General features: G+C 42.4%; 1 protein-coding gene across 2 annotated transcripts; it reads left to right on the top strand.

Moving 5' to 3' along the window:
- The first annotated feature begins 3,818 nt into the window (after window positions 1-3,818).
- Window positions 3,819-14,702, top strand: OSTC (oligosaccharyltransferase complex non-catalytic subunit). Of its 2 annotated transcripts, none has more exons than XM_040329460.1 (5): window positions 3,819-3,976; window positions 4,056-4,204; window positions 9,563-9,656; window positions 11,099-11,296; window positions 14,477-14,702. In XM_040329460.1, exons 2-5 carry the CDS (start codon window positions 4,066-4,068, stop codon window positions 14,493-14,495), a joined length of 450 nt encoding a protein of 149 aa, XP_040185394.1. In that variant the 5' UTR covers window positions 3,819-3,976; window positions 4,056-4,065; the 3' UTR covers window positions 14,496-14,702. The 2 variants fall into 2 exon arrangements, with proteins under 2 accessions (XP_040185394.1, XP_040185385.1); XM_040329451.1 differs by having other exon boundaries at window positions 3,821-3,976; window positions 4,065-4,204.
- Window positions 14,703-26,227: the final 11,525 nt, after the last annotated feature.

Below are 26,227 nucleotides of genomic sequence, written 5' to 3'. Positions count from 1 at the left end.
ACAGTATTGCATTTGCTGGGCATGTGGAGGTGGAATCTGACTGCACGATCCTGTATATAGCATTAAGGTAAGAAACAATATATGCAGTTTTATATTTGTTTTAAATGTCCAATGGTTTTGCGGCTCCCAGTTTTTTTTTCCCTTCGGAAACGGGTCCAAGTGGCTCTTTCTGTCTTAAAGGTTGCAGACCCCTGGCCTAGAGTAAACAATATTCATTCCAGATAATATATCCTAAAAATTATATAATACTTGTGCAACTTCATATATGATAAATTAATGAAAGATTGATTGTGCTTTGAATTTCAAAAATGATGAGAAAAAGTTGAGTGAAAAAAAAAATATATATATATCCAGTGAAAAAAATATATCAAAAAGAGAATATTAAAAAATTGATAAAAACAACAATAAAGTTCAATCCTACATAGTGCAAAAAATCGCAAATTATAAAGTGACTGGTGCCTGGATTTATCCACTAGTGTGCAAAAAAAATCAAGTGACTTCCTTGCTCCCCTTCAGTTCCCCTATCACCAGATTCGAGCACCCCTGCAGGGGTAAAACGCATGTGATGAGTATGCTGGCTGTATCCAGAATAGGCACCTCCACCTTGGCTCAGCAAACGCTGGGGTATCCTAATCCCTCAGCCCCTCCTGGGGTGGATCTCTTTCATACCACCCAACATTTTGAGATGGTTAATGAGGGACGCCTACCAGCAAACATATGTAGGCACAGGACACCCCCCCTGTCACACCCTCTTTAAGGAGAATTAACCCCCAAAAAAAGGTTAATTAAATCCACAAGGGCTTTTTTTTTTACCACTACTATTCCTTTATATCGGGTTTTAAAATTTACAAATGCAGCAATTTAGAATTTGGATGAAAGGTTTAGCACTGGGAAACACTTTTTTGAAGGACATAAAGTGCATTTTATATACAGCTATATGGATCAGATCAAAATGAGGAGGAAAGAGGGACATTGTTCCAAATTAGGGACAGTCCCTAAAAATCAGGGCGAGTTGGGAGCTATGCTCTTTCGCTGTAATGATCTCTTCTTTAGAGGCGGCTCTTTAATTAGGCGGTCGCCTAAGGCCTCACACTCACAGGGGCCTCGTGGCCGCCTAACTTACCCAATGTATTACCCCAGTTTTGAGGGACAGAGGGCATTAACAGTGATGTGCTCAGGCAGTGTTAAGAGCCCTGACTCAGGAGCGGGGCCACCAGGATCCCTAACAACCAGTAAATATCAGTGACACCACCCCTTGTGACGCCAATGACTCAGCATGCCCTCAGTCAGTGACGTCACAAAGGGGGCGGGTTCACTAGGTGACATCACTGGGTGGCCCCTGCCCCTTAGTTATTAAAGAGCAGGATCTGGGAGCCACCTTGTTAAAGGGGGCTTCCAGTTTCCGATAAGCCCCCTGCCCGCAAACCCCCACAAGCACCGGCCAGGTTTCTGGGGAAGAGGCTCTTGTCCTTGAATTATTTTTCCCATCATGGGTGTGAGTGGGGCCCCATGTCAAGTTTTGCCTAAGGCCTCACAAAGCCTAGAGCCGCCTCTGCGCTTCTTCCATATCAAAACCCACAGGGTATCCACGTGTCAGTGCTTGTTGTATAACAAAACTTCCCCCTGTGACGTTCTGTCATGGCCATCTTGGTACAAACTGCACTCGGTCACACTAAGCCTTTTACCAGTAAATGCAGACATCCCAACCTGCAAAAACTCATTTCAACATCAACACAGTGTCACAGAATTCTAAATACTGTATTTGACGATATAAGCTCAGTTCACCGGTAAAAAAAAAAAAAAAGTGTGAAATGCAAGACTTCGGTGGATGTAGAAAGATGTCCGCTTGGCGACTTCAGATTGTAAGATTAGCTAAGGTGTTTTTTTATTTTATTTTTACAACTATTATTTATTTATATTGGCTTTTGACATTTACAAATGCAGCAGTTTAGAAATTGGTTGAAAGGTTTAGCACTGGGAAACACAATTTGAAAGCTAAAAAGTGCATTTTATATACATCTATATAAAACAGACCAAAATGAGGGACCAATGAGGAGGAAAGAGGGACAGAGGGACATTGCTCCAAATCAGGGACAGTCCCTCAAAATCAGGGACAGTTGGAAGCTATGCGGTAAGGAAGGATACACTGAGAAGGGGGAGTGAACATATTATTATTATTATTTAGGTACTTAAATAGCGCCTTCAATTTACGCAGCGCTTTACATATACAATGTACATTCACATCAGTTCCTACCCTCTAGGACAGGGGTGGCAAACACAAGGCCCGCGGGCCGAATCTGGCCCGCCAGGCCTTGCCATGTGGCCCGCGCGGCGGATGCAACGGATTGTCACCGATCCGTGACACCATGCGATCCGCTCCGGAGCCTCGGCCATAGGAAAGTCCCCGGCTTTGGCCTAGCTCCGGAGCGACGGCCATCTTGGTACACCCGGCGGCGGCTGTCTCATCAGGAAGTGACGTTTTGCCGCCGCCATCTTGCTCCACCCCAGTCTGCTTGCCTAGTAACCAGTGCACGGCGTGACACTCTGCACCGCCTCAGCTCACTGTACACAGACCCGGGACCACAACCGCAGACATGAGGAGAACTGAGAGATCTGCACCATCAGCATGGCTGTTGTACTGAGCGGAGGAGGGGGACACCTGTGACACCAGAGAGGAGAGGAGGGGGACCAGTGTCACTGGGGTCCCCCTCCTCTCTGGTGTCACTGGGGTCCCCCTCCTCTCTGGTGTCACTGGGGTCCCCCTCCTCTCTGGTGTCACTTGGGTCCCCCTCCTCTCTGGTGTCACTTGGGTCCCCCTCCTCTCTGGTGTCACTGGGGTCCCTCTCCTCTCTGGTGTCACTGGGGTCCCTCTCCTCTCTGGTGTCACTGGGGTCCCTCTCCTCTCTGGTGTCACTGGGGTCCCCCTCCTCTCTGGTGTCACTGAGGAGGGGGTCCCCAGTGACACCAGAGAGGAGAGGAGGGTGACACCAGAGAGGAGAGTAGGGGGACCCCAGAGAGGAGAGGAGGGGGGACACCAAAGAAGGGGGGACACCAGAGAAGGGGGGACACCAGTGACACCAGAGAGGAGGGGGGGGACACCAGAGAGGAGGGGGGTGACACCAGAGAGGAGGAGGCAGCGCACTCCTGAACCCTGTGCTCCCTACGCAGCGCAAGAAAAATGGAGTGCAGATACAACCGGCCCTTTGAGGGCAATCAAACTGCTGATGCGGCCCCCGATGAATTTGAGTTTGCCACCCCTGCTCTAGGAGCTTACAATCTAAGGTCCCTAACTCACATTCATATACTAGGGCCAATTTAGACAGAAGCCAATTAACCAATCAGCATGTCTTTGGAGTACATATTGTTACACCCTCTGGACCCTCTACACTTATTTATAACAGTAAAGTGAGTTTATATAGTGAAATACAGTACTTAGAACTCCGTCTGAATGTTTAGATGTTGAATTTTAAAAGCAGCCAACTTCTTCAGATTAGCAAACCTGTGAGCTCAGCAGACTTGCCGCTGCTTTTAAAATTCAACATTAAACAGTCAGACAGAGTTCTAAGTCCTGTATTTCGCTATTTAAACCAAGTTTACTGTTATAAATAAGTGTAAAATGCAAGACTCCGGTGGGTGTAACAATATGACCGCTTACCCCCTTCTCTCTGTATCCTTACTGTGGAGAAGTGCGGGGTGTAGCAAGATGGCGGCGACGAAACGTCACTTCCGTTACACATTCTGACGGTTCGCCGAACCCTACGGTATTGTGACAGGACATCTTAATTTAGTGACAACATTCCCGTCATCTGTTTACAGTCAGCTCTGCCTTGTCGGTCTTCTATGACGATTTCCGCTGTGTTTTCCGCCCTCTCTACCTCCTCTGACCATTTCCGGTGTGTGTTCCGCCCCTCTCCGGCTGCTTCGCCACGTCAGGTCAGCGCTGCCCTCCCCTCCCCATCCCGGTAGATAGTGACAGGTGAGTGAGCGGTGCAGGGAATGGTCGGGGGGTGTTCGCTGTGTGTGGTCAGTGAATGACGTGTCTGTGTTGTGTGCAGGGTGTGAAGGATGGAGACTCTCTACCGAATCCCGTACACGGTGCTGGAATGTCCCAACCTGAAGCTGAAGAAGCCGTCCTGGCTCCATATGCCCTCAGCTATGACGGTGTACGCAGCCGTGGTGGTCTCCTACTTCCTCATCACTGGAGGTGAGTGCACCTCTGTACTTCTCATTCATCCTATGGGACACAATCATACCTGGTACCACTCATAGATCATACCATGTACCTGGGCATGGAGGGAGACAAGAGAACCAGGTGTGGGCGCTACAGGAACAGTACAATACATTCTGCCATTGCCAAGCCCTGATTCATATATATTGTATTTATTACAGGCTCTTATATAAAATGAATACTGTATATATCAGACATCTCCTGCTCTTCCAGATGCTGCAATGATCAGGGGTGACAATGACACGGATTCCATACCCACAATAATACGTGTACTGCTCACAGCTCTTTCTATAAACTGGAGAATGTGCGCTGTTGTAGGCTTTTTACTTTAGTATTCTTTCCAGGTCTGTTTGTAATCTATTTGGCGATATATACTCAACTGCAGATGCACAGATCAACGGACAGCCGCAGCATCTGCTGGGTGCTCAATGTATCCTCTCCTGTGTGCATGCACGGGAGTAGGGATGAGCTTTAGGTATGTATAAATCCTGGTCTAAGTCCATATGATGAATCCTACCAGGAAGCGGTCAACTGTGCCAGGCCAATCATAAGACCCCTTTTAAACTGAAGCATTTTTCAGGCGCTTATGGGCTAAAAATGGCGCCTGTAAAATGTCTCCCAGAGGGCTTTGACACTGAGGAGATGCTCTTGTAGGACATTAAACTCCTGCAAGCTCTTCCACTGCTCCTGCCCATTGTAATGAATGGGCAAAGCGGCGCTTTGCAGGTGTTAATCCTTTTTTGGCCACTAGCGGGGATTAAAAGCGCCCTGCTAGCGGACAAATACCTCTGCAAAAGCGACGATAAAGTGCCGCTAAAAATAACGGCGTCTTACCGCCGACCCCGCCCCAGTGTGAAACTCCCACTATTCAGCTCCACATATACAAGGGTTGTGTATACAAGCAGGTCAGGGAATGCCTCAGCCACTTATGATTTGCCCAATGTAGATAACCACTTCCTGATGGGATCTGAAAAAGCCTGAACTCATCACTACATGAGTTACATCACCCCAATATAGCTAAAGAGCTGGAACCCTGAAGAAGACCGGGCAAAGGATGCTGGCAATGGAGCTTGCAGGTGCAGCATAACTGAATGGGGGGGGGGGGGTTTAGCCCAGGTTCACACATGTCGGGGCGATTTTGGAGACATCTGTTCGGGTTGCTGCAAAGATGTCTATACGAATCGCACCCCGAAGTTGCCAAAAGTAGTACAGAAACTGCAGATTTCAGAATAGCCGCCAATTTGACATGTCACATCGCTGCAATGTGAACCTAGGCTTAAAGAAACTCCTTTCCCTGTAGTCTGACCCATTTATACGCCCCTTGTCTGGACCCCCCAACTTTGTTCTGAGACCTACGCCCTAACTTCTACACAATCTATTTTGGATGGTTGTGATGCTTACACAGGGTTGCTGTCACTCCCCTCATTTGGTGGTGTTTGGGCTTGGCAGTTGTCCTCTCAAGCCTGAGCACTGCATGATGGGAGGATGTCATATGCCCCCTTATACCCAGATGGTGAAGCTAAAAGGTTTTCGTTTTTATTGCCTGAATGCATTCAGGTTAAAAAATCTTTAGCATTTAAAGTGGAGGTTCACCCAAAAAATCTATTTCTAACATTAGATTGAGGCTAATTTTACTAAGCAGAATCGGGTGTTTCTTTTTTTTTTTTTAAATGAAAGCAGTACTTAACGTTTTAGAGATAGATGTTCTCCGTGGCTTCCGGGTATGGGCTGCGGGACTGGGCGTTCCTATTTGATTGACAGCCTTCCGACCGTCGCATACAGCGCATCACAAGTTTCCGAAAGCCGAACGTCGGTGCGCAGGCGCCGTATAGAGCCGCACCGACGTTCGGCAACTCGTGATGCGCTGTATGCGACTGTCGGAAGGCTGTCAATCAAATAGGAACGCCCAGTCCCGAAGATCATACCCGGAAGCCACGGAGAACATCTATCTCTAAAACGGTAAGTACTGCTTTCATTTAAAAAAAAAACACCCGATTATGCTTCCCAAAATTAGCCTCAATCTAATGTTACATTTTTTTTTCCGGGTGAACCCCCACTTTAAAACCGCTTAAGCCAATCCCATTCGTCAGGTGAGACAGGGCTTGACAAATTTGTCAATCTAGGAGCCCAGGTCAAGACAAGTAATTTGTGCCCCCTAACTTATTTACAGCAGAGTGGCAAGCCAGTAACCCCAATGTAATCCTGTTATGTCAGGGTTATAGGCCGGCCAGAAATAATGGCAATAAAAACCTGTTATAGGAGGAATCTCTAATTGGCCACCATTACACTTGGGCATTTTGGGATTGCGATACGATTCTGCCCGCAATCTGAAAATGCACTACAATCGCAAAACACAGGTTCAGGTGCCATCTTCAGTTGCATCTAAAACGTGGTGCAGTTTTTCTGCAATTGTCGCTCAATTTACTGCCCGACAATTGTGACAAGCTTCGTGCGATGCACATTTTGACTGCGTTTCTGGATGCATTCCAGATGCGTTTTTTTTTTTTTTTCACTGTACTGGTGTGTTTTTGATGTGCTTTACTGCGTTCCAGTAAAGTCCAGTGTAGGAAAAATTAGAAGGCGACAGATATATCGGGTGTCCCTCGATCGGTCACAGAAGCTAAAGAACGGGGAGAGGTGAGTGTAAACAAACCTTCCCCGTTTTTCACTGTGGCGGGGTCAGTGATCGTCTGTTCCCTGATATAGGGAACGACGATCACTGACGTCACACGTCCAGCCCCGCCCCCCTACAGTTAGAAACACACATGAGGTCACACTTAACCCCTACAGCGCCCCCTAGTGGTTAACCCCTTCACTGCCATTGTCATTTTCACAGTAATCGGTGCATTTTTATAGACAGACCTTTTTGCTGTGAAAATGACAGTCGTCCGATATAATGTCGCAGTCACGAAAAAAATCGCTGATCGCCGCCATTAGTAGTAAAAAAAAAAAAAAAATATTCATAAAAATGCCCCTATTTTGTAACCGCTATAAATTTTGTGCAAAGCAATCGATAAATGCTTATTTTTATATATATTTTTTTTTTTTTTTTTTTTACCAAAAATTAGGTAGAATAATTCGTATTGGCCTAAACTGAGAAAAAAAATGTTTTTTTTTTTATATATTTTTTGGGGATATAGATTTTTTTTTTTTAATTGTCGCTCTATGTTTGTTTATAGCACAAAAATAAAAACCGCAGAGGTGATCAAATACCACCAAAAGAAAGCTCTATTTGTGGGGAAAAAAGGACGCCAATTTTGTTTGGGAGCCACGTCGCACGACCGCGCAATTGTCTGTTAAAGCGACACAGTGCCGAATCGCAAAAAGAGGCAAGGTCCTGAACCTGCATATTGGTCCGGGTCTTAACTGGTTAAAAAGAACTTCTGAGAGTTGTTCTTTAAGACCCCTTTCACACTGGGGCATTTTTCAGAAAGAAAGAAGCCTCACCTGCAATCCCAATGTGAAAGCCCGAGTTCTTTCAGAGCCCTTTCACACTGCCAGCGCCCGAAAAACGCTGGTAAAGTTCCGCTAAGACCCCTTTTGACACTGGGTTGTTTTTCAGGGGCTTTGGCATTAAAAGCCCCTCAATGGGGAGGGGAGCATTAGGAGCGGTGTATTCAACGCTTCTAAAGCGCTGTAAAGAAGTTGCTTGCAGGACTTTTTTTGACGCACTGCCAGCAGCAGAGCCTCAGTGTGAAAGCACTTGGGTCTTCACATTGGGATTGCAGATGAGGCTTCTTTCAGGTGCTTTTTTTTTAACGGTCAAGCGCCTGAAAAACACCCCAGTGTGAAAGGGGTCTAATGCAAATGACAAATACAGCAATTGGGTTCCTTTCACACTGTGGAAAAATTGCGGTAAAAACGCATGTGTGTTTTACTGCAATTTTGCTGTTTAATGTGCATTTCTGGGTAGCCTGCACCTGTGAAAAATGGACATGTGACTCAAAAACACGAATTGCAGTGGATTTTTTGCTACTTTTTCTATAAACTTTAATGGGAGACTGCATTTTTGGTGCAGTTTTTTTTAAATGGCACCAAAGATGCAGCATACAGGACTTTTCAAAACCCACCGCACCCACAGCGCAGTGGTGTTAAAGTCTCATAGGATTTAAAGGTGAAACATTTTTCTTAGGTTTTTCCTTGCAAGAAAAAATGCATTAGTGTGAAAGGGGCCTTAGGAAAATCCAAAATGACGAGAGCCTTTGTTTTGCAGCATTACTTACAGTCCTTGCCAGCACCAATGTTTTGAAGCTCTGTGTATGCTCTTACACATTTACAAAATGCAGCTTGTGGTGACTCTGGGACCACGATGATGTCATTACAAGCTGTGTAAAGTTGTGAATGACGTTGACCGTAGTTTGCCACTCCTTTCCCTATTGCCGGACAGTGTGGAATGCAGAGAAATGGATTTATGTTGCCAGTTACTTCATGATGGTAAACGGCATGCAGCCTGGAAGTGGAGTACAAGAAAAGCGGTCTGATCAGATCACTTGACTTATATTTTTATAATTAGTTATAACCCCTCTCAGTTTTTTGCCATCTGTGTCCCATTGTGGAGATTTTCCTTTACTTGCTGTCCCATAGTAACAGGAAGTGAGAGCGAATCTCCCCAAAGTGAGAGACTCCCTGGTTGTCACCAGAATCGCCATCTCCATTAGAAGTTTGTGTTCTGGTAACTCCCTAAATATGGGATTTCACATTAATAGAGGGGCACAGACAGAAATAAAAACCTGACGGGTGTTCTAATTCCTCTCCATTCTATCCAAAACCTCAAGTTTTGCCTTTAGTTACACTTTAGAGTAATGTTTAAGTGTTTACTGTTAAGTCTTCACTGCACTGATAGCACACAGCTCTGTCAGTGTTTTGTGTGACTGGAGTTCAGCTTTAACCTTTTGGATATGTGAAGTGTTTTTTATGGTAAGAGTTGTGGAAATGGTTTTTCAAATAAATTGGTATTAAAATTATTTAGTAGTTTATACTTTTACATATGTAGTTATATACTTTTTCAAACTATAAACTTTTCATTTTAACATAAAAAAAAAACCATTGAGGGTTGTTGATCCAGAGAGTTTATCCCATTGTCGTTGAGTCAGGAGCTCTCTTCACTACAAGAGCAGACCAAACTTTATAAGGCCTTTTTGCTTGGATTGATTACAGGTTAAAGGTTCAGAGGATGCAAGATTATTTTTTCTTTTCAGTGGTGTGTTTTTTTTTTTTTTTGTTTTTCTTTGATTGTGCAATATGTTGTTCTCTCTATTCAGTTAGGAATATTTTTTTTATTTATTTTTTTACATTGTTTGTTTTTCTCCTTTATCTTTGTGTCTGTGCACCTAGGGATCATTTATGATGTCATTGTCGAGCCACCTAGTGTCGGATCCATGACAGATGAACATGGACACCAAAGACCGGTAGCTTTCCTGGCCTACAGGTGAGAGACCACAAGATGTGTAAACCCTTTTAACCACTTGCCAACCACGCTATAGCTGAATGACAGCTACAGCGATCATCCAGTTCTGATCGGGCACGCTTTGTCATTGCTGTGTCCTTCAAACACAGCTGATCACAGATCAAGGTAAGGGGCCACTCACAGCGACCCTTTACCATGGGATCAGCCATGTCCAATCACATGTAAACAAATTCCGGTTATCTGCATTTTCTTTTCCTCAGCACTGTCACTGTCTGAGGAAAGGGAAGCCGATAACCAGTGGATCCTGTGACAGGGGACATTTACAGTGCACTGATCATCAGTGCCCACATTTTTATTTATTTTTGCTTAACAAAAAAAAGTGATTTAATACCGCCAAAAGAAAGATCTATCTGTCTCAAATTGATAAAAATGTCAGACGAATACAGTGTTGCATGACTGTGCAATTGCTCTTCATGCCCCCCATTCTCAATTTTTTTTTTTTTTTTTTCCTTCCCACTAAGTCTTTATTGATGTTGGTTTTTCTGACCCGCAGTGGATAAAGCCAATGAGTACCACAAGATATGGCTCAGTCAGTATACATAGAGTTATAAAACATTTTGAATCTACACTTTCCAAACTCTGTTCCAGGAAACCATGTTTGATAATTTTTGATTTATTTGGTAAATTGATATTTTTGTGTAGAATTTACACAAAAAGGCATCCACCACACCACAATAAAAACCATTAAAGACAACGTTGTCAATAGTGTTAAAAACAAAGAATAAAAAAAAGGTGCTTGCTGTGCTAATATGAGTCCCCGACCTAAATTTGGTGTAGATATTACAATTTGTCCATCTGCCACAGTGGCCAATTCTAATTTGTCTTCATGACCTCAGTGACCAATGTTTATTTGAATGTTGAACATCAGGGAAAGTTTAGAGCTTTAAATATATAGGTATGATGTCAATTACAACACATTTTACTGTCCATCACAAATCCAGATGCTTGGCACATTGATCAAACATGACATATTCTGCTTAACCACTGCAACACCCTAAATGAACCCGTTGTTGGTACATGGTCAATGTGACAGGTTCACTTCACCCCCACTGTGTATTTATTTATTTATTTATTTATTCTTTGTTTTTAAGGATCAGTTCACCTTTTGTAACATGTTACACCCTGAATATGGGTGCAACATGTTACAAATGTACTGGCCCCAGGTTTCTTGTCGGCCTCTAGCTATGTTTGTACTTTATAAGAGTAAAAGTGTTAGCGCTTGTTGGAGATGCCTCGTGTTGTTTTTATAATTTTACATCACAGTAATTCATGTAGAGTTTTTTTTTTTTTTTTTTCCCCAAGTGATTCCTGTAAAGTATGTTTGGGTAGAAGTGGTGGAATATATTGCACGTCATTGCTTTAGTAAAATTGTATATACATTTATAGTTGTAATGTCTCCACAGAGTGAACGGTCAGTATATCATGGAAGGACTGGCATCAAGCTTCCTTTTTACCATGGGAGGTTTAGGGTTCATTATCCTGGATCGATCCAATGCACCAAATATTCCAAAGCTGAACAGATTTTTGCTGCTTTTTATTGGATTTGTTTGTGTTCTGCTCAGTTTCTTCATGGCGAGAGTCTTCATGAGGATGAAGTTGCCGTAAGTTTTCAGCTACATGCATCAAGTTAACATAAGATAAATGTCTGTTTACCCTTTTCTGTCATTTCATGCCCATGATTAAATAATTTGTTACCATTCTAAAGGCCGGCTAATAGAGCAGGTCTTTTCACAGGTAAGATATAAAGTACACTGTCATGGTCTTAATTTATCAATGTGCCTCAGATACTGGTTGTCTGATTGTCCCATAGAGAGATTCCGATTTCCATTCTATGAAAGTTGGCACTTCCCAAGTGCTTTCTTTTTAGTTAGTCTGCCCATCACTAGGGGCAGCAATAGAAAGCCTTGTTAAGCAGAAACAGTACATTTTTGTTTTTCTTATAATCTATTACAAATGAGTACATGTGCTTCTGTTTGGAAGCATACACTGTAAGCACATGCTAATTTAAAAGGGTCCTGGCCTTCAAGATACAAAGCTTTCCTGTTGTGTTTTAATACTCAAAATCTGAGTTGCTTGCAAATTAAATCATATATGCAAAAACTTACATAAACGTTATATAATCTGAAGGTGCCTTGATAGCAAAATATTAAACAAGGATGCATTAAGCACCTTTCAATCATATAAAAGAAATGCTGTCACTGCCTTGCTTTGTATGTCTTTAATGCATAATTATCACATACTGCTGGGTCATTAATGCAATATTTAAAGCCATAGCTAATTTTAGACAATATTCGTTTTTAGCTGCTAAGGCTGGCTTGTGGAGCATGAAAGGTTCTTACTTGGTTTATGTACAATCAAACTTAATATGTATAACACAGCTTTTTACCAAGATTTATGCAGATTTTTAAAGTTTCTAAGCACCCTTCAGCCCCAGTTTTAGGATGTAAAACACAGATCTAAAAGGAACAGCTCGCTTTACACATGCCTCAACCAGGCTTTAGTAAAGTTAGATGAAGCTTTAATTAAGCTGGCCGTACACCATACAATTTCTTTTTCTTTTAGATTTACCTTTTAAATTATGTAGTGCAAGGGCCTGCCTGATTGTATACAAAATTAAAGTGTTTAGGTGTGACCTTTATATTTATATGGTTTTGGTAAATCTAAAGAAAAGTTGTATAATGTATGGCCAGCCTTAATCTAATCTTGAACTAGTACTGAAGCCTGCTAGCAGTTTGCTTAAAGGAAGCACTCATAAGTGCTTGGTTCTAAACCAGACCTGAAGGTTGAAGTTTTCAAAAATAATGCTTAAATGCTTGGTTAAAACTTGTACTGTGCACAGTGCGCTTATAAAAGTAAACGCCCCTGTAAACAAGGCCTTGAGAGTTTCTTTGTAATGGATGGTTTGCTTTTGTATATTAAAACATTTAGGGCCAGATTCAGGTACAATTACGTTGCTCCCCTGTGGCGTAACGTATCTGATTTACGTTACACCGCCGCAGGTTTACAGCGTAAGTGCCTGATTTACAAAGCTCTTGCCTGTATACCTGCGGCAGTGTAACGTAAATCCGCTCGGCGCAAGCCCGCCTAATTCAAATGGGGCGGGACCCATTTAAATTAGGCGCGTTCCCACGCCGAACGTTCTGCTCATGCTCCGTATTAAAATTTCCCGACGTGCTTTGCGCGAAATTAACGCGCCCCAAAGTTTTTTGAACGGCGACGTGCGTTACGGCGTTTCGTATTCCCGGTCGTCTTACGAAAAAAAAAAAAACGAAATTCGACGCGGGAACGACGGCCATACTTTAACATGGCTGTTCTAAAGATAAGCCATGTTAAAGCAGGTGTAACTTTGCAACGGGAAAAAACGACTAGCGAAGACGTACGAGATTGCGACGAACGCGCGGATCTTCGTGGATCGCCGTAACTAGTCATTTGCATATTCTACGCCGACCACAATGGAATCGCCACCTAGCGGCCGGCCTAGAATTGCATCCTAAGATCCGATGGTGTAAGTCAATTACACCTGTCAGATCTTATGGCTGTCTATGCGTAACTGATTCTATGAATCAGCCGCATAGTTAGGACGGGCGGATCACAGAGATACGACGGCGTATCGGGAGATACGCCGTCGTATCTCTTCTGTGAATCTGGCCCTTAGTGTTCGTTCACCTTTACCAAAATAAAAAAAATTGCTTATACAGATAAGGGGTGTGCAGCTTTAAAGTATACATTAACCCCCTTATTATTTTCAGCCAAAGAAGCTGCCATATTTGCCTCTGTTTAATCTACAACTGCCATGATGCTGCACATGTGATCAGTAATGACACCAGCCATTGGATAGTTTTACAGTTTGGTTGAGAGCACAACCAATGGGATTATTACATTTCTGGCACATGCCATAAATGAAACTGTTTCATGGATGGGTTTTTTTCCACTTTAAAGAGGATGTAAAGGCATAGTTTAACTAGCTCACTATTAAATACTTGCCTTAGAACGAAGCCCTGCAGCGGCGCCAGCACACCTTTTATGGTGTTTCTCCGGCGCTGTGATTGGGCACGATGACGTCGCTCCTGCACATGCGCGCGGGCCCTGCAGAAACGGCACAAAAAGTGCATGCGCCGATGACCTAATAGCTGGTGTGTACAGTAAATATCTCCTAAATGTGCAAGTTTACTAGATATTTACAGTATAGGTAAGCCTTATTATAGGCTTACCTATAGGTAAAAACTAAATCGGGAAGTTAACTTCCTTTTAAAGTTGAATAATGCCCTTGAATAGGTGTAGGCCATTTTTATATGAAGCCTGATCGGAATACTCCCAGAACGTTGCTTACTGTTTACCTTAACCATAACAGGAGCAAGCTGTTTCTGATTCGAACCTCCTCACATTTTTTTCTTTCTCCTGATACAGTAGATCTGATCTCAGATTTGTTTAAGAGCTCACTTTGGTGGTGGAGTTGAGCAGTAATGGCAAAGCCTCTCTTGGCAATGTCCTAGGACTTTTCCAGTCAGGCTTCAGGAGGCATGTAAATGGCCTACACCTATAGCAAGACCATTATTCAACTTTAGGTAAAGCTGCACAGTTTGTTTTTATCTTCGGAACCCCTTATCTGCATAGGCAATTTTTTTCATAAAGGTGAACTAACCCTTAAATGAATGTTATGTCATAGACACACATTCTATGTGTGCAGTGGGTTTTGCTTGCAAACTGTTAGCTTCGTGTTTACACACTCCAGTGATGCAAGAATATTTATGGTGTGTGTTTTTTTGTTTTCTTTCTTACAGAGGATACTTGATGAGCTGAAGACGCCTATCATCCATACTTTTCAGTTCTATAGCAGTAATGATTGGAAGGAATGCAATGTTCACGCTGTAAAAAGATGTAGAAATTGCATGCAAGTGGCAAGAAAAGAACTAAGGGTTACCGACAGCAAAATATTTTTGTAATTTTTTTTCACTGCATTATATCCTTATTTCGTTCAGAATAAAACCTTCTGTTTTGGTAATTTGATGGATTTCTGCATGCTTCTATAGTGTATTTGGGTTTCCAATCGTGCCAGTTCAGCTGAACGCACACTATTTCAATCCGGGATTTCAGTCCAACATCTGTGCGTGTTGATGTCATTTTTGCCTTAATTCCTCGTACATGGGCTGAATGTTGACTGGTTCAATAAAAACTGGTGACATTCTGCCAGTGTGTATGTCAGCCGGTCAATGGCTGAGAGCGCTGACCAGGGTGTTCTGCGCTGGGGGGGGGGGGTTGGATTTCGGCCATCCTCTTGTCAGAACACAACGGCTCAGTGGGGGAGATTGCTATACTGATGTTGGATCGTTGGTACAGAGTCTCTAACTGGAGCTATTAGTGTGTACCAGACTTTACTATCACAATCTTTTTCCTCTACAGCCTGGCTGGTTATGTTTTACATCTTCTGTAATTCTCCTATCCCTAGTTTTGCCCACTCTCCTTTTGTATTGCACCCTCCCTCCTCCCTAACACATTGCAGTCAGAGCAGCACATGCTGTGTAAAGCCTTGTACACACAATCCGAAAATTCGTAGGGCAATTTTCGGATGACGTCTGATAATCTTAACGTTGGTCTTATTATTATTATTATTATTATGACTTTTCGCACGCAAAAAATTCTGATGTGCAGGCTATATAATTTTTTTTTTTAAACAATAGATTTTTATTGAAGTTTTCCAATTGACAGGCAGAAGTGCTCAAACGAGCAGAGATTCGTAATGCATATCAAGAAACAAGTAACATAGTGTACCACAAGCACAGTGTGGCAGTCAAACCAAGCCATTAATGGCACATTCAAGGATAACACTGCACGATTAACTATGGTAGTTCTCATTTGCGAACAAGATTAAAGCTTAAATATTCACTAGAGCATAGTGGCCAGGAGGACCGCCTCCAACCCCGGACACCCCCATCTGGGCTCAATACTGTGTCCAGGGTCCGAACCAGCCCCCCCCCCCGACCAGACTTATTCAGCGAAGTCAAGGTAGAACAAGTGAAGTCAAACAATTCCTATCATACCAGGTGTGCCACTTCTGGGCGACACCTTCTTTGTTCTCTTCCCTGAGTGCCAGAGTTGTTTCGTACGTGTAGTGCAATTGGGTGGTTTGTATAACCTCTCCAATGGTAGGTGGCAGGGTTTTTTTTCCATTTTCTTGTAATGCATAACCGAGCAGACAACAAAACATGTAGGACAGCATGCCTCGATAGTACTGGAAATTGGTCCAGACCTAGGGACAAGAGCGCTAGAGCTGGATGGGGGTCAGCTACCAGGTGAGAGGCACTGGAGATTACGAAAAAGACTGACGCCCAAAATTGTGTTAGTAGGGGGCAACTCCATAATGTATGGAGCAGGGTCTCCCTAGCTCCACAGTTTCTCCAGCACCTATCACTCTGCAGCCCACCAAATTTGGAAAGCCTATCGGGAGTCGGGTACCATCTCAGGGATATTTTGGTAGACAGTTCCCAGAGGGTAGAGCAGCATGTAACTGCATATGTGGAGTTACACGCCTTGGCCCATTGTTGGGTGGAATAAGTACAGCCAAGATCTGTTTCCCATTTGATCAGGGGAGCTGACTTTGCAAAAATAGTTTTTTCCTCTGTATAGCGTTGTAGAAGAGTGAGATACCTCTGAGATTGGGGGAAGAGTTTGTAAGAAAAAGCCAAGTGGATATAGGTACACAGCGTTCCCAATGTGGGAAGGCATCTATGTAGTGTTTAGTTCTGACGTACATATATAGGTCAGAATCGGGTAACTTATATGCTCTCTGCAAGTCAATAAACGGTTTAATTTTTCCCTGATCACAGATGTCATTTATGTACAGTATTCCCTTTTCACGCCAGTGTTTGTATGAAATCATGTCTATGCAGTGATGGAGAGACTCAATCGGGATTTTTACTGTAGTGTTATCGGGGTACTCCCGGCAAATTTGAACAAATCTATTCCACGCCCTAACTGCGGCCAACATGGTAGGGGATCTGTATGAAGGGGTTTTAGTGGAGGGTGTGGTAGAGAGCAACCACGGGGCTAGTTTAGCTCCAGGCACGAGTGCGGATTCCAGCCCACCCCACGCAGCGCGTGGAGTAGGAAGAAACCATTCTGGACTATGTAAGAACAGACGCTAAGTAGTAATGATGAAAATCAACATACCCGGTGCCACCCGCCCTACAGTGTTTGACTAGCGTGGTGTAGGTGCATCTAGCCCTTCTGCCCTGCCAAGTGAAGGCCGAGAGGATAGATTGGAGTGATTTTAAGTACTGGGTAGGTATCACAATTGGTAGGGTCCTGAAGAGATAGAGGAGCTGGGGTAAATGGAACATTTTGAAGGCTGCCAGGCAGCCCGTCCAAGACAATTACTGAGTCGCCAGCTTCCGAAGATCCTCTTGAAGCTTACTGCGAAAGGGGACATATAGGCTATATAATTTTTGTCGCACGTGAACTCAACGTCTGATTTTTTTTTATTTTTTTTCCTTCTTAATAAGGTTTTCATCCAAAAAAAACATCCTAAGAGCAAGATTACACATGCTCAGAAACAAAAGAATACATAGAAAACTATTCAACACGTTACGTCACTTCTAAAGTTGAATTTTGTCGTACGAAAATGTTCATATTGTGAGTAACCTCTTCACTTTCAACAGGAGACTAGCATGCAGCAAAAAGACAGTCATCTGAAAATCTGATCACATGTACGAGGCTTTAGAATATGAAATGCATGAAAATGCAGTCTCAACAGAGGAACAAAAGTTATAGTGGCGACAAGTTGGAGTATAATGGCCTCTCCTCCGAGCTTGGTCCTGTGTGCTAAAAGAGGTCTTTACAAATCATGTGACTACCACTTTACAGCTATAGATAAGGTATATAGACCAGAAAAACATTTTATAATAGGAAATGTCTATACAAATCAGTGGTGGAATTATTTTAGTTTCTTGTGGCCCCACATGTTTTGTATTGCTCAAACTTCTTTCTCCTCCCTCCTTCCACTCGCATTGTGGCGATCAGTGATGCGGTGTGTCAGACTATCTCGGTAAAGAGCCAACAGAAACATTTACACGTCTGCTCAAACAGTGGGGTTGATTTACTAAAACTGGGGAGTGCAAAATCTGGTGCAGCTGTGCATGGTAGCTACATTTTCTAACTTCAGCTTGTTCCATTAAACTTTGACAAAAAAAACTGGAAGCTGATTGGTTTCTATGCAGAACTGCACCAGGTTTTTTCACTCTCCAGTTTTAGTAAATGAACCCCAATGTAACAAATTTAAATTATGTGAAGCATGGCCACCTTTAAGGGCTCTTTCACACGGAGCGGATCCGTATTGATCCGCTCCGTTAGCCCGTTTGGCTCAGCGGGGATTCCTCCGTTAATCCCCGCTGAGCTGTCGGCGGACAGGGTGGTCCCCGCACACAGTGCAGAGACCGCCCTGTCTCTCCTCCGCTCTCTCTCCTGTGGGGAATCGGATGAATACGGACCGTGTGTCCGTATTCATCCGTTCCGCCGGACGGAAGAAAAATAGGGTTTTCTTCCATCCGCAAAAGCGGATCTTTGCGGACGCGGATGGTTGCGGAAGTTAGCGGATGCATGATCCGCTAACGTCTGCAATCCCATAGGGAACCATTACAAGTTACATTCATTTCAATGGATGCTTTCACACTTGGCCGGTGTGTTTGCAGAGCAGTGAATAAAGTTCTATAAGCAGCATGTTTGGAGCACCTCATAAACATCCCTGCTCATTGCAATAATTGTGCAACGCCGCAAAACTTTTTTTTTTTTTGTAAAAGGTCTTGTCATGTGACCTTTATAAAAAAAACAAAAAATAAATAAACCCTGCTTCAAAAGCACAGCAAAAACGACCGACATTTTACCTGCAGTTTTTGAAACACTTCAGTGTTAAAGGGGTCTTGGGGAGAATTCCGTTTTTTTCAGTCTGAAATATTTCTACTGGGAACAGATGATGAAGAAGCGAGCTGTTCATAATAAGAAGGAAAATTGAAAACAAGTAGAAAGCCTTTCATATTGTTGCTCAATGCTGATGATTTTCCAAAGTCATTTGTATTCATCAGGCAGAGGAACTTTGTGTTCCCTTATTACCAAAGTTGTTTTTTTGTTCTTGTTAGATCTTTTCTCACGCTTTCATTAGAAATATGTGTGTTCTAGTTTGTATTGGCAGTCTTCAAAAACTGGAATATAAATTTTAGATTGTAATTTCACTGCACATACTGTAGTGTTGCTGAAGAAAACCCATAGTCATGATAGTTTTGCCATCCTTATGGGGGTATCAGTGATCAGACTCCAGAGTGTGCCTCATCCCTAAATACTAATAGACAGAGGTTCCCCAGTTGTGGACCTTATAGGCACTTCAAACACATAATTTAAAAAATATATATTTATTAAAAATTGTCAGTAACAGACAGGAAACATGAGATGAACAACTAAAAATACACCACCTGAAACAGAAAGAGGATGATACAATCTGGTATCCTCCAAATGACGCGTTTCAGAGACTATGTGGCTCCTTCATCGGGGGTATAAGAGGTAATCTTGTAGTCGTTTATTGCCGTATCAAAGAACATTCCATGTTTGGTTTAAAAAGTCTCACAATTTTCTGCCCAACCTTGGGGGTGCAACGTATCTGTCCTGGATAGAGGAGCATCCAAAAGGTGCTACACCAGGGGTCGCTGAGGCCTGACAAACTGGGTACCTGGCTTTAGACAGCTAAAATGTGTCCTCCATAAAGGTGTGCAGCAGGACATCCAGAGGTTCAGACTTCAACATCATCATTTTGTAACAGGTCACACGGTGAGAGGTTGCAACTGGGGCTGATCAGTTTAGGTGAACACAACTAAGAACTACATAGACCAGGGTTTACACAACAGTGTGGTGACTGAGACAGCATCTTAGTTCAAGAAATGGGTGACCCTGGATGATGAGTAAACATAGATGGCTGTTCCATACCGCTCATCTTTCAAACTTGAGTATAAAAGGACACCTGAGGAAGCCTTTTCAGTGTGTGTGTGTGGGGGGGATTGTTTACTGAAAACGCACTAAAAAAAGGCATAGGTGTAAACCAGGCCTTGTACACACAATCGGAATTTCTGATGGAAAAAGTCTGATTGACTTTTTCCATCGGAAATTCCTACTGTGTGTGTGCCCCATCTGAGAAATTCCGATGAATTCCTTCGGAGTTTAAATATAGAACATGTTCTATCTTAGTCCGATGGAATTCCGATGTGCTTTTGGCCGGGTAAAAGCCTGATCGTGTGTACGGGGCATTAGGTTTCATTGTATAGAGCTTAATTGAACAAGCTGAAGTTAGAAGCTGATTGGCCACTGTGTTCTGGTTACTATGCACAGCTTCACCAGTTTTAGTAAATCCCCTCCAAAGTTTTTATTTCTTGTGAGAAGAAAAAGAAAGCACAAGCATCCTTTTATTGCTTGTGTAAACTATTCGTCCCATCAATCCACCATTTGTAGTGCAACTATGACAATTGTGACCCCCTCCATAGTAAAGGAGCATAGTCACAAAGGGACAGTTTTATTTGCAGGATTACAGTGGAAATAAACAACAAAAGCCTGAAAAAAGAAAACCAATGCAGCCACCTCTTGTAAGGATTAGTAAGCTATGACCTATTACATTTTTTTTTAATATATTTATTAAGGATTTTCATACAAAAGTAGATAAATATCACATACACAAGTCAGCGAAGGCTTTGATACTAGATATGCTTTTAACTTGAAAAATTATATTTATTGCCAAGTTCATTGTAAATGAATATGTGAACCTTTTGTTTAGTGATGGTTTGAATGAGAGTTTTAGAGTCAGGTGTTTCTTAATCTTTTAAAATATTTGTGCGTTGCAAATCTCACTATATAGTAAAATGATACAATTTTGTATGCTTGTTCTACACAACATCATCATTCCACAGGCAGGCAGATAATGAACAAGTTGAAGACACTAGTTGTTGCAGTTCTTCCTAGGAGCAGGCAGTGCAAGACAAATCTGAAACCAAGAGATCAATGAAACACTAAGGTCTGTTGTTATAAGATTTGTTGGACAAGTGTGCAGGCTGGGTGAGTTTTCCTTCTAGTAGCTAAAATGTACTGTAGTACATTTTGTTCATTGAGTTGGTTCAGTGCTGCATTTTGGCCATTAGATGGCGCTGACAATCATAGGCATTAATCTGTTCCAGAAAAAATAGGAAAACTCCATGCAGTGGGCACAAACGTGTGACATTCGTCCAATTAATGTGTTAAAAACAGACCCCTAAATTCACACCTAAGGCTGGCCATACATTATACAATTTGCGTGTACAATTTTCCTTTATGCATGCACAGACACAGATCCCGTTCTCTATAGCCTCATACACACGGTCAGACTTCAAACAAACTTTTCAGTGGATTTTTGTTTGAAGGGCGTTGGCCGGGAACTTGGTATCCATACACACAGCAGGACTTTTTCAGCAAACTTTCCCCGAATCACGTGTTTTTTCTCCTCTTTTCCGCCACCCTTTGATAAACTTCTGCTATTGTTGGTTAAAATTAACATTGGTTCTGAGCATACATGTTTGTACTTTGGACAAAATTCTGATGGATTTCTGTACACACGATAGGACTTTGCACCGTAGGACTTTTGTTGCCGAAAAGTTTGTCCGATGAAAACCGAAAAAGTTTGTCCGATGGAGCGTACACACGGTCGGATTTTTTTGAAAACCTGCTCATTTTGAAGTTTGTTGTAAAAAAAAAAAGTCCAACCGTGTGTATGGGGCTTAAGAGTGGTTGGACATAAACAGACTTTCTGTCCATTTACATCTGCCGCTCAGTAGAGGAGAATGTCCGTTTTTCGGATGATCATGAGAGTTTTGTACTGTGCGTTAATGCGTTGAGCTTGTCAGGACATTCAGCTTGCTAGCTTTACAGTAAGATGTGCCTACAAGATTAACCTTCTCATTTTAAACTGCCCACCCTCAGTGATAAAAAGTGACGCTGCACGGCAGTACAGAATATGCAGTTCTGTGCCAGCAATATTATTTTTTACTATATTTTATATTCCATGCCCATAGAACCTACCTGCACACTTTTTGGTAAAATATAAAACATAGGGTTGTGTCGAGTAAATGGATACCAAAATAGTCAAGTCTTAATATTGCATGCACCCATGATATCGCAAAAAACTGTGGTACCCAAAAATATCCATAGGTGATTTAAAAGCTTTTACTGCAGAGATTTCGCACCAGAAGTATTGCTCTCACTCTGGCGTTTGCTGCGGTACCTCACATGTGTGATGCCTTCGCGATTTACATACATGTGTGCACTCTTTGCTTTTTTTTTACATCTACTGTATATATTTATTGCAGGTATTTATATTCTGGCAACAATTTTACACAGCTCTTTACCATAGCTCCCAACTATCCCTGATTTGGAGCAATGTCCCTCTGTCCCTCTTTCCTTCTAATCTGTCCCTCATTTTGATCTGATCTATATAGATGTATATAAAATGCACTTTTTATCTATCAAAAAGTGTTTTCCAGTGCTAAACCTTTCATCTGATTTCTAAATTGCTGCAATTTGTAAATTCCAAAAGCCAATATAAAGGAATATTAGTGGTAATGAAGCACTTGTGGGTTGTTTAACCACTTCAATACAGTGCTTCTAAACCCCCTTCTTACCCAGACCAATTTTCAGCTTTCGGTGCTCTCACACTTTGAATGACAATTACTCAGTCATGCAGCATTGTACCCAAATAAAAATTGCGTCCTTTTTTTCACACAAATAGAGCTTTCTTTTGGTGGTATTTAATCACTTGTGGGTTTTTTATTTTTTGCGCTATAAACAAAAAAAGACCGTAAATTTGGTGAAAAATTGCCTTTTTCTTTGTTTTTGTCATAAAATTTAGCAAATTAGTAATTTTTCTTCATACATTTTGGCCAAAATTTATACTGCTACATATCTTTGGTAAAAATAACCCAAATTGGTGTATATTATTTGGTCTTTGTGAAAGTTATAGAGTCTACAAACTATGGTGCCAATCCCTGAAAAATGATCAATCTGATCACACTTGAAGTACTGACGGCCTATCTAATTTCTTGAGATACTAACAAGTCAGAAAAGTACAAATACCCCCCAAATTACCCCATTTTAGAAAGTAGACATTCCAAGGTATTAAATAAGTAGCATGGCGATTTTTTTTAAGTTGTAATTTTTTCCACAATTCTTTGCAAAATGAAGAATTTTTTTTTTTTTTTTTACAAAATTGACATATTAACTGGCTATTTCTCTCACAGAGCATATGCATACAACAAATTACACCCCAAAATACATTCTGCTGTTCCTCCTGAGTATGGGGATATCAAATGTGTGGGACTTTTACACAGCCTGGCCACATACAAAGGCCCAACATTGAAGTAGCGCCATCAGGCGATCTACGAGCATAAATTGCACATCTCATTTCTCAACCACCTATTACACTTTTGAAGGCCCTGGAGCACCAGGACAATGGAATTGCCCACAAAATTACCCCATTTTGGAAAGCAGACACCCCAACGTATAATCTAGGAGGCATAATGAGTCTTTTGAGCGGTTATTTTTTTCCAGAAGTTTTGGGAAAATGTGCAAAAAAAATGAAAACGCATTTTATTTACACAAAGTTGTCTATTTATAAAGATATTTCGAACACATAGCATATGCATAGCAAAAATGACACCCCAAAATACATTCTGCAACTCCTCCTGAGTATGGGGATACCAAATGTGTGGGACTTTTACACAGCCTGGCCCCATACAAAGGCCCAACATTGAAGTAGCACCATCAGGCGATCTACGAGCATAAATTGCACATCTCATTTCTCAACCACCTATTACACTTTTGAAGGCCCTGGAGCACCAGGACAATAGAATTGCCCAACAAATGACACCATTTTGGAAAGCAGACACCCCAACGTATAATCTATGAGGCATAATGAGTCTTTTGAGCGGTTATTTTTTTTCCAGAAGTTTTGGGAAAACGTGGAAAAAAAAATAAAACTCATTTTTTTTACACAGAGTTGTCCATTTATAAGATATTTCCAACACATAGCATGTACATAGCAAAAATTACACCCTAAAATACATTCTGCTACTCGTTCTGAGTATGGGGATACCACATGTGTGAGACTGTTACACAGCTTGGCCACATACAGATGCCCAACATCCAAGTAGCACATCAGGCATTCTAGGAGCATACATTACATATATAATTTCCTGGCAACCTATCATTTTTGAAGGCTCTTCATATTTCTAACACATAGCATGTACATACCTAGAATTACAATCCAAAATAAATTATATTGCGGAAAGGGTAAAAAAAAGTCTTACCTGTGCTTTTAGTAGTGTCCACAGAAGAGAGCACTGGTCCAGGCAGCAGTCAGGGATGTGTTTAGCGACAGCTATAGTGATTCTCCAGGCAGCATATTTCCAGATAGCAGTGGTCTGGCTCATTCATGCCACAGGCAAATATGATGGCAGGCATGATGGCAGTAAGTCAGCAGCAGGCTGAAGGCTGCAATCGGGTAAGACCTGTGCACAGGGGCACAGGGGTAGAGGCTTCGACCCACCCAAATCTCTATGAAGCCTCCGGACTCCAGACCCTAATCCTGAAATTACGAAACCCGGAGAAAACAAAAAAAATGTTTTCTCCATCCGGAAAAACTATTCTGGAGCCCCTCACATATGTGAGACCCCTGTGTACTACAATAGCAGGGCAACAGATCAGTCCAAGTGGAAGGCAAATGCATAGTCCATAAAACAAGCCAGGGTCAGTTCACGTGAAATCAGTCCAAACGGTAGGCAGAGGCATTGTCAAAAAACAGGCCAGGGTCAGTTTACGTGGAAGCAGTCCAAGCGGTAGGCAAAAGCATAGTCCATAAAACAAGCCAGGGTCAGTTCACGTGAAATCAGTCCAAACGGTAGGCAGAGGCATTGTCAAAAAACAGGCCAGGGTCAATTTACGTATAAGCAGTCCAAACGGTAGGCAGAGGCATAGTCAAAAAACAGGCCAGGGTCAGTTCACGTGGAAGGCAGTAGGATGAAAATGGTCAGAAAATGGTGAGATGGGGGAAATGGTTAAAAATATAGACTAATATTTTAGGGATTCATGATAATTTTCGAAGCATTCTCCAATGCAAAGGCCAGGTTGGGAGGGACATCGGGGACAATGGTAGCTGGTATCTTTTCGAAATCCTTTTTTGCTGCACACGCAACATCTTTTTTGCCGTCTTCGGCCTTCTTCGGATGGTGGGATGTTGTAAGGGTAGTGGCGTCCATGAAGTCGGCTAACAACATCAGAGCAAAGGGTTTCAGAGGGGGGTCTTTTTGCATAGATGAGGGCCATGACTACTTCTTCTGTGAAGTGTAGGAAGGGGGCAGGGTTTTCAGTGGATTTGGAGTAGACTACATAAGAGTTATAAATGGCCAAATGGATAAGGTAAATTGCTACCTTCTTGTACCAGAATCGGGACCTCCTTATTGATAGATAGGGCTGAATCATTTGATCGTTGAAATCCACCCCCCCCATGTACAAATTATATTCTTGGACACATGTTGGCTTTTCAATGGGACCTTGTCTTCGTTGAACAACAACAGCAGTGTCATTATGAATGGTGGACAGCATGTGCACGTCTCTGCTATCCTTCCACCTCAAGGCCAGCACTTCGTTGCACCTCAGTGTTGCTCTTTGCCCCCTTTGCAGCTTTTTGCTTACAATGGATTGTGGGAAGCCCTTCCTATTTTTTCTGGAGGTTCCGCAGGCCAGGGTTTTTTCAACATATAAGTGTCGGAAAAGGGGCAGGCTCGTATAAAAATTGTCAAGGTAAAGATGATATCCTTTTCTCAGGAGTGGGTAAGCCAGGTCCCATACAATTTTTCCAGCTGTGCCTATGTAGGCCGGGCACTCAGGGGGCTGGAGCTGGGAATCTTTTCCTTCATATATGCGGAACGCATACAAATATCCCGTGGCTCTCTCACACAGTTTGTAAAACTTGACACCATATTTAGCCTTTTTACTAGGAATATATTGCTTTATTCCTAGACGGCCACAAAAGGGTACCAGGGATTCATCCACACATATGTGTTTATCGGGGACATAGAGTTCTGCAAATTGTTGGGAAAGGAAATTTATCAGGGGGCGAATCTTATACAACTTATCGGAATCTGGATGATTACGGGGAGGGCACTGGGTATTGTCATTGATATGAAAGAATCTCATTATCATTTCATATCGGGACCTGGGCATTGTGGCAGAATACATGGGCTGGTGGTAGATGGGTTTGGTGGACCAATAGGAATGTCCTTGAATTTTTTTGTTAAGCCCCATGTTTATCGTAAGGCCAATAAACAATTTGAACTCCTCCAAATTTACTTCTCTCCACTCAAATGGACGGGCATAAGATGATTGGGGGTTGTTGGCAATAAACTGCTGGGCATACAAATTTGTCTGGTTGATAAGGAACTGCAGAAAAGTGTCGGGCAAAAAAAGATGAAAAAAATCAA

This window comes from Rana temporaria, chromosome 1 (genome assembly GCF_905171775.1).
Source record: "Rana temporaria chromosome 1, aRanTem1.1, whole genome shotgun sequence".
Taxonomy (NCBI): Eukaryota; Metazoa; Chordata; class Amphibia; order Anura; family Ranidae; genus Rana; species Rana temporaria.
This window is presented reverse-complemented; position numbering and strand designations above follow the sequence as displayed.

Coding starts and splice junctions, on each gene's coding strand:
- OSTC (XM_040329460.1), top strand. CDS start 4,066: ATGGAGACTCTCTACCGAATCCCGTACACGGTGCTGGAATGTCCCAAC. Junction 4,205..9,562: donor CTACTTCCTCATCACTGGAG/GTGAGTGCACCT, acceptor CTGTGCACCTAG/GGATCATTTATGATGTCATT. Junction 9,657..11,098: donor GTAGCTTTCCTGGCCTACAG/GTGAGAGACCAC, acceptor ATGTCTCCACAG/AGTGAACGGTCAGTATATCA.